The 9712-nt window shown below is 33.1% G+C and overlaps 1 protein-coding gene across 3 annotated transcripts; it reads left to right on the top strand.

Moving 5' to 3' along the window:
* Positions 1-264: 264 nt before the first annotated feature.
* Positions 265-9243, top strand: LOC138328874 (gamma-aminobutyric acid receptor subunit beta-like). Of its 3 annotated transcripts, XM_069275591.1 has the most exons (9): positions 265-451; positions 1174-1248; positions 1862-1923; positions 4923-4981; positions 5666-5910; positions 6352-6434; positions 6806-6940; positions 7841-8289; positions 8743-9243. In XM_069275591.1, exons 1-9 carry the CDS (start codon positions 432-434, stop codon positions 8944-8946), a joined length of 1332 nt encoding a protein of 443 aa, XP_069131692.1. In that variant the 5' UTR covers positions 265-431; the 3' UTR covers positions 8947-9243. The 3 variants fall into 3 exon arrangements, with proteins under 3 accessions (XP_069131692.1, XP_069131691.1, XP_069131694.1); XM_069275590.1 differs by lacking the exon at positions 265-451 and having other exon boundaries at positions 950-1248; XM_069275593.1 differs by lacking the exons at positions 265-451; positions 1174-1248; positions 1862-1923 and adding an exon at positions 2094-2176.
* Positions 9244-9712: the final 469 nt, after the last annotated feature.

The raw sequence follows: 9712 nt of genomic DNA, 5'->3' as shown, positions 1-9712 counted from the left end.
CGAAGTCTGTCCAGCGCTGTTTACATTGTACTTGTACGCTTCCCGCGTTAAATACTCAAAAAGCCTAAATTTTCTACAACACTGCGGTCAAAATGGGAGATTAAATGTCTTTTCATTGAAAGTTAATGTTTGACACACAAGGTGAGTTTAAAGGTTATCCATTCCTTTCAGATCACCAACCTGCGAACCAATAGGTATATTGTCGTGTGTGTCTGCTGTGGCGAGACATTCCGTAAACAATAAAAAAAAACATGATCTGTGTCATTGGCTATAAAATCTATGTCGATACGATACGCTTTGTGGGTTTGACCATGTGTTGGTCAATAAAGAGTACGTGATCATACTCACTTCACCTGATCTGATGGTCAGGTAGAGTGTTTGCACGTTCCCGGGGAAGGTCGATCTCGTCCACAAACTCGCCTAGTAACATTATGGTTTCCATAGGAACACGGTAAGTGTTAATTATTTAGTCATGTTAATGAAATCTAAATCAGAATATGTTATGGAATCAAATTGATAATTAAACTTACGTTATTGAATCGACACAAAATTTTACCACTTTTCCATTAACAAATACTTATGTCAAAAACCAAAAAGATACATTCCCTACAACTTAGGTAAATGTAACGCCTTTTGTACGTTATTGCAAAGGTAGAACATCATTAGTTTCGAACACATCAAAATTGCAAACTTTTCTTAATGTGAACTCAGAAATATCGAAATGTGTTCCTTGTATTTCATTCGTAGGCTGTGTATACATAAATATACATCTGAAACTAAAGCAATTGTTTAATAAGTCGAAGGCGTTTTGCATTCGTCGAACTGATCGTATGGTCCCGGCATAGTACATTTGCAATAAGATGTATGACATCCTATCCAGTGTAGCCCTGCCTAGACGACCACCTCAGTATAAAGAACATCTGTTTAAGAAGACCACGTTCTCAGGGGTTCCAAGTATAATACAATATGGCATGTATATAAAAACTACTACTTGACTGTGAAGACTTTTTCCTTGGTCCCTCGGGTGGTCTTTATATACAGGTTTGACAGTACATAGATTACTACAAAGTCATAATGAAGGTGGCTGTGTATTCCGAAAAACTGTAACAGCATGCTTTCATGTATTGATATCATATTTAAATTAACGTTGTTTTTTTCTGTTTTTTTTTCTAGGAACATGATATCAGGGATACTGTGTATCATCATCACAGCGTTGTCTAGGGATGTGCACTCTCTTACACCTGCACAGTAAGTAATACTTCCTTTATTTGGGTTAAAATGTCATAATCACGATATTCCATACAATACTACATCCTTTTGTATATAGTGTATTTACTGCTTTTCTTTTGGAGTAAAATAAGAAGCTAAACCTTTTCATTGATAGTGATAGTTTAAAGTATGAAACTCTTGTTACTACGAAGAAAAATTTGAAACATTTTAACCTGTTTTGATAGCTAAAACTTGCCATTCGACGGTGGTGGAAAGGAGAGTTAAGGACGGTCACAAAATAGTGACAACAAAAACTGCACCGTCATATAGAACATGCAAAAAAACTATGGACAATAGTGAGGCTATTGTTTACATGACCCCTCGATCGGTCACTATTATGCGATCACCGAAGGCTCGTGTAGTTTATCACATAAAAAATTATTGGGAAGATGGACAAGGAATCTCTCCCTCTCTCTGTATATAAACTGTAATATCTTCTGTTTGCTTATTTATACCCTTACACTTAGTATCAAACGTATGTAAAATGACAACTCATAAAGTGATTGCTGAGTAAAAAATCACACAACATAATTTTACATTAAGAATGGTATAATCCACACTTTGTTTATCTTCAACATTTTATATTTTCTAGGAGAGATGTCATTGAAACCATGCTTCAGACAGATAATTCCAACCCTCCGTTCTACCATACAGGTAAAATACATCATGGAAGCTGACTATCATATTTCTTTTTGTTATTTATATTTATTTACCAAAGTTTCCTCGCCGACTCTAAGAATATGAATAAATATATATAATATGAAAAAAACAATGCATTGGTGAAAAGTAATATTGCAGGAATTCTAATTATCAATTATTGATGCAAAGATTTGTTTGAGTCACATAGAATAGACGAAAACATCAAACGTTCTCAATGACCAAGCGTCTGCTCTGCTGCAAGGAGTAGGTAAGCTTGTAATTTCAGATATATTAGATTAAACGTAATTTAGTGAAGGTTCATCTGATCGTTATCTTGACATCAACACCTGCATTGACACTATTTTAAAATCTTCTTTGGGAGGAATAATTATATTAGGCCAAAAAAATGTTTGTTTAGGGTTACATTGGCAAAAAAAAATAGGGTTGGTCGGTCGGGAGGATTTTTTTTTTTATTTTACCGTTTTTCACTCTAAAATGATGCCCGCCCGGAACCGGAGTCTGAGATAAAAATCCCGACTTTTTAATATTTTTTGCGTAGAAAAGTGGAAAAAAAAATAGGGACGGTGGTAAACAATTAGCGTAGGTCGGGTTACCCTAAACAGACATATTTTTTTTCTGGCCTTACAGTAACAAACAGGATTGAAACACCATTGACTCGGCTAACGGAAATGCCTGAAAATGAATGAACACATGAGGACCATGTAGTAGATTAGCCGTTTGGCTGATTAAGCATGCCCATCCTCAGTAAATAACGTTTATTATTATTATCAAACAGAAATGAAGACGAAATAAACAAACATGCTAATACATAAAGAATATGGAGTAACAGAACGTAATGGAAAACGCTGATAATACATATATATAGTCCTTGAATATTCAGTACCATGAAGGTTTACCTAAGGGAATAAAAAGCTAATTAATCGGCATCATGAATATGGTTTATATCGAGAACGATGGCCATATGTATGTGATCATGAGGTGTATGAAAATAACTAATACATGTACATGAAAATGTGGTCGTCACATCGTACTGCATACATGTACTTATAACGCTATATTCCATACATGTACATCAAACAACAGTAAGATATATAAACAGTAAATTAAGACCAGTTGCTTCGACAGAGTTAGCAGTTTATTGTAGCATATTAATAACCATACAAGTGTATATAATAGACCTAGACCAAGTATTATACATATAACATACATTTGTATTAAAGAAACAGTACCAATGATCTCAAAAGATAACGAACTAGTTTAGAATTAGAAACAATTTACTGTAATTAAAATCTTCATCGAATAGTTTGATGTTTATAAAATCGGGTAATTTATCATGTCTGTATTTGTAATTTTAACATCAAAATCAATATCTATATAAAGTCAATATCCACATTAAACTAGTCATCAGCTATACAACTAACTTGCTTCTGGGTGGTTCAAATGTATTATCGTCTCAAACGCAAATAGCATCTAAATACGGTAAGACAAAAATTGTTATGCTTAACAGTTACGTTAATATTGTTATTTAGTCACTTTTTCATTCGTGATAAACTCGGTCGGCTTAATGTAGCGTCAATTAAATGTTCCGACGCATGGAATAGTACTACAATGTGAGAAATGTGTATGCATATAAAAAGTGTGAAAATAATATAATATATGGAACCCTATGTGATAGCCCTTCTGTGAAAGGAGAAATACAGTTTTGAAATATTTGACCATATCTAATATTTTTGTGCACAAAAAGTGCTTAAATCACCATACAATTCAACAATATTTCATGAACGGGTTTCCAATTTGTTTAAGTCCATATAAATTAAGGACAAGAGAATGAACACCATTTTGATGTATCTGCTCGGAATTCTGAAAATTTCCCATTACACTTTTACAAACTTTTTGCAACACATATTTTAAAATAAGCATGCTAAAATACAGTGTTGACTAAATCAAGTAACAAACCATATAAATGATTTTGAACACTAAAACAATGCTTCATTTTTATACTAATGGGATCTGCTCTATTAACCGATTTTTTTTCATTCTAATCCTAGGTTTTGGTTAGTTTGATATATAGTTATCACGGCAAGCAAATGTTAATGTAACTGTGAATGCGCAGATCATGGGATACACACTGTATCAATCTGTTTGAAATTTAATTACACAATAACGATGCCTTGAAAATGATAATAAAATAGATTATCAACACGACAGACCTGGTAGTACATTAAATATCTATGTCGGTATGCAATATCACTTAATTTAGGTTAAAAATTCACAGATTGGTCATAAACAAACTATAGACCACTGTTAGATGTACTAATCAATCGTTTACCTTCAGCATATTAAAGCTAACTTTCCGTTTAAGTATTCAAGCTACAAACATATCGTGGCAATTGTATTTTCATACTTGATATTTTATTGGTGTACGTTTATGATTGAAAATAGTTCTTCTCTCTGATGATATTGCATCTTGATTATGCCAGCTACATTTTTTATTAATCAAGTCGAACGCTGTCTTCAATGTGTAAAACAAATTTACACTTTCCTTCGAGTAAATTATTTATTTCCAGATAATCATACCATGGGTAGAGTCTGTTATAACTGTCAAAGGAAAAATCAAACAATACTATACAATTATGTGAAATTTCATTACACATCCACTGAAAAACAACGCAGTTACAAGCCACTTACATTATGTCAGAGTACAAGTGGTATATATAACACAAATGTCCTTGTTATCTAGCTCTTAAGCAGATTAACTGCTGTGAATATTAAAAAATAAAATTGTTTTAAAGGGAGTAAACGCATCAAAGATAACATGCATTTGAAATTGAAATTGAAGTACAGGTAACATCCATTTTCGGAGGGTTTGTAGAAAGACGATTCAATGTGTGTATTTTAGCCAGACTGATATATCGCAAGATGTAGTATGTGTACCTCACAGATTCCGTTTTATTTTACATAGACAGCTGATTGACACTGACTTTTATGTGCAGGTAACCAGACAGAGATAAGACTGAGCATTTATATGACGGAGATGAGATTCCTGGACCGGGTTAGTATGCAGAATGAAAAATAAACATATTGACCCAGCACATTACCGTGGTACTAAACATCAACCCAAGGAAATAAGAATCATCTCAGATACCATTACTGATAATCTAATCAATCACTTACTACCACGCAAATTAGTTGTTACCGCCAGCAATGATTTATAAGTAAGATATACGTCCTTGCCGCCATTTATATTGTAGACATGTATATAGGCCTAAATGATATTATAATTACCTAAGTGCTTTACTCATAACAATGATAATTGAATTTACCATATTAGTTATTGCGTAAATGTCATATTGCTTTAAGATTTACTTATTCTTCAACAAATGGACCTACATTATAATGTAAAACGCATTTCCTAGCATGGTAATAAAGGCGATGATATAATGTAATGTTAACGATAAGCTAATAACTTCTACAACTTAAATATAAAACATAAAAACCGTTTTGGAAAGGTAGTGGGTCTTTAAGGATCAAAATGGTTGTTAGGTTAATTTGAAAACTGAAAACAAAATTGTATAAAATGATTTATATCCGTACCAATTTGAATTTGCAATCCATTTGACAGGCGTTGCATTTCGAGTATTATTCCATTCGGATAGCTTAACATTAGTCCATTTCCGGCTAAACTCCGTCCCTTACATTATTCTAACATACTGAAATAAATATGTTTTTATTGCAGACAGAAGCTGATTTCACGTTTTACTATTACCAAGTATGGGATGACCCTCGACTGAAGTATCCCTTTGCCAATGACACTGCCTGGGGTATCAAGCATTACCACGTAGTTCGTAGGAAATACTTCGACAACATATGGCTGGCGGAGAGCTATATCGAAAATGAGTTACGTTCACGCGTCCATGATTCCACCATGTCAAACCGTTTTGTGTGGCTTCTCTCCAACGGTACTCTGGTGTACAGTATGCGGTAAGTTGGATGTGGATTAGGTACATTTACATATTTGATTTGAATGTCCAAATGTACTCAAAGTTTTAGAATATGATTATCAGCACATTCCTCAGCCATGTGTAAAATTGTCTGGATTTTTATATCTCATATCTGATTTAAGTTTCAAAACGTAATCAATATAAGTATCTCAATTAATTCTTTTTTGAACCATTTATGTACAGTGCCTTTTTTGATTTTTGAATATTTTATTCTGTGAAGTCTCACCAATATGGGAGATATACTGGTTTGATGAATCGTTTCTGTATCATCTTACACTATAGTATGATACAATAACATTTAAACCAATAAGAATTTCTAGCTGCAATCAAGACAGATTGAGTGAAAAGTAAGCTATCACGAGTTCTGTTCTTAATGATTTTGGATACGGTTGATTAATCCTATTGTTTTTTACTATTTCAGTATCACAGCTGGCCTTGCATGCGATTTACAAGGTGTTCTTTTCCCGAATGCTTTATTTGTCTGCAGACTTAAGTTTAGAATACGTAAGTTTATTTGTCCATTCATTAACTTTTAATTTTGTAATAAAAATCCATTTTGTCAACTTAAATGACATTATTGAAATGTATATTGTTTGATTTCGTATTCAAAATTTGAATCATCGCCGAATTAATTATCAAGAAGTTGAAATTAATACACGTTTAGAATAATAACGTTAAAATATGGTATAGCATCACTAAAAGGGAGCCAATATGAAGGATGGAAAGCTGTTTGAGTGAAACTTATTGGATAAATAGTATACTAAATATGTTGCAATGAAAAATTGCCCGTTTTAAGCAATACTAGCAAAAATGTTGATTAGATTATATTTATGAAAAGATAGAAAATAAGCAATGTTTGTATGCTGTTGGTGTAGATTCCTATACGGAAGACAAAGTGTCGTTGGTATGGGATACCAATCTTCGACCAACGGTTCCTGTCGACTTCGACAATGAAGAAGTTTCCTTAGACGCATGGGAAGCGACGCAGTGTACACAGGACAACAGTGCAGGTACATAGTACAATAAAACAGTGCTCTCTATATATAATATATATAAGCAATTAAAACCAATACAAAATGATCTAATCTATATTTTGTAGTGTTTGGTTTAAAGAGCATAATTACATATTTGAATTAATTGATGAATAATTACCAAAAATTACAATAATAACATCTGAACAGTATCTGGTCATACATTAGTTCCACGTTTGAACGCGCTACATACATGCTATTTATATATTATAATTAGAAAAGTATCCTATTAAAATTGCTTTACGAGTTCTTAGCTATGATTGTTTTATCACTGAATATGAAAAATACTACATGTCATTGAAAATAGAGCGATTTAGAGTCCCAATATCCGAATCTGTCGGATTTTGTTTTATGATCTAGAAGAATTGTGAAATGAAAACAAATTCTATTGTAAATCATGCAGAGACAGGACTAAATTGAAGTCAAAATGAGCTTTAATGATTCGAAAACTTTTGATATAATTTAAATGAATATGAATATCGCTAAGTGGGTCCCATTTTTCAAACAAGCCGAGGTTAGCCGATCGCGACATTGGAATGTCGTTGACGAGAACACCATACGTAACGTCTTTCCGAGCTCTTACGAAAATTATTCATGAACTTTCCGACTTCCGTTTGGCAACAATTGTAAACTTCTATGCCATCAGTTGAAATGAAAGCATGTTTACAAGTATCGACTTTCAATAACTGCTGAACCAAAGTTATTGAGAAAATTATTTAAGATATTCTTTGACATTACTTAATTTTAATTACATCTACAAATACCAGCAATATTGGGTTCGAATCTAACTTAACTTTTGGTGATAATTACGTATAGTGTAACTTTAACAATATTTCCATCTTTGGTATCGGTTTAGTGATCATCTGTTATTTATTACAGTTATCGACAGTTCCTGCCTAGAGCTAAAAGTGAACATCAAGGTCAGCTTCGCTAGCAATGTTGTACGGATATTCATGCCAAGCATCTTCATCGTAGTTGTTGGTTGGCTTAGTTTCTGGATCGAACGTTCCGAAGTGTCGGCAAGAATCAAACTTGGCACCCTATCAATGTTAGCAATGATCACAGAACAAGTCGGTACCAAATTCTTCCTTCCTGTAAACTTCAAAGTGAGATCGTTTGAGGTCTGGTACATCATGTCCTTGGTGTTTGTCGTCGCTGCGATGTTTGAGTATACTTTTGTTCATGCTGTTGATGTGTTTCAAACGAAGATGAAACGTAAAGAAGAACAAATGAAATTACGTCGGAAAGGATCAAACGTTACTATGGAAACCAATGTCGACAGTCGGACCAGTTCTACAAATAATTTAGAAATGAATGCTATTGATTTGGTGTGTACATTTTTATATAATAATTGATATTAAAAGTTAAAGCATACAATAAACATAATTTTAATGAAATCAATCACATATATTCATCTTTCAGATTCAGCTATGTAACTATATATGTTTGGTTAATTTTTACCTGATTTACCTGGTCTTCGGTCTACCTAGGCATCAATACCTCTTGGCCACCTCAACTTAGACTTGAGTCACTTGATATTTCGTTGGTAGCGCATACATCGTTGAGTCACACTCATAGATATCTTGACTATTCTTTTATCAAAATATCTTCTTTATTTGTAACTGTAAAATGTGTTGTGTAAGTTTATCTTTGTATAAAAAAAACCTTTCTAACGATAAAAGATGGATAAATTTATACACTGAGACTCACTAATGTTTATCTAATGAAAGTTTCTTCCAGTTATATTCATATTTCATAGATATAATATTTTTTGTTTCCAGGTGGACACTGCTAATGGCAAGACTTCCAACATGAATGAAAACGTGGACGTGATCAACGACTTCAGTTTTGGTGTCAGGTTTATTATGAAGATTTCCACGGGACGGGTGGAGAAATATTTCCGTATCATGTATGCTGTAGCATACATTGTAGTTCAAATTCTATTTTGGACCATTTGCCTCAATTATGAAGAACTTAGTAAATAAAATGTAGCAGAAATTAAACGTTTCATCTTGCAGACCGTTTGTTAAATGGCCACAAATTACGTTCGAGGTGTTGTGTAAATAGTATGTTATTCTGTATTTCGTTTAGTTATCGCTTAAAGACAAAATATTAATATGTGCATTGAAACTGTCTCAAAAGATATTTACATTCACCACAAATACGCTTTCATTAAAGGTGCTTCAGCTTCTCATCATCATCATTATCATCATCATATCTTTATCACCGTCATCATAATCGCAAAAAAAGCTTCAAATAAAGACTTCAGTTTCTACTGTTTAGGATTTTGTTTTGTTATTTTTTATTAAACTCTCACTTATGTTAAGGAGTTGTTGAATTTATTTTACAGTATGAACCCTTACCCTTGAATTTCCTCAGTTTTGTAGGGGACAAGCCACTGTGAAATTGGACGCGATTAGCCTGAAATAAGCTTTTCCCTATGTACACTGATACTGCTCATGTTACCAGTCATATTTACCACAATAATGAAGACTAGGTACTCTGCATTAATCTGTTATATGGCCTGTAAACATCAGCATTAGTCTGTTAGGGTCTATAAACATTAGTATTAGTATGCTTGAGCCTGTAAACATCGTCATTAGTTAACAAGAGTCTGCAAATATTATCATTCGTCTGCTAGCTTGGGTATCTATTAAACATCAGTATAAGTTTACTATAGGGCCTGTAAACATCAGTATTAGTCTGTTATATAGTCTGTAAACATCAGTATTAGTCCTCTATATAGTCTGT

The sequence above is a fragment of the Argopecten irradians genome, chromosome 8 (genome assembly GCF_041381155.1).
Source record: "Argopecten irradians isolate NY chromosome 8, Ai_NY, whole genome shotgun sequence".
NCBI lineage: Eukaryota > Metazoa > Mollusca > Bivalvia > Pectinida > Pectinidae > Argopecten > Argopecten irradians.
Note: the sequence above shows the minus strand (reverse complement) of the source record. Positions and strands in the feature narration are given on the sequence as shown.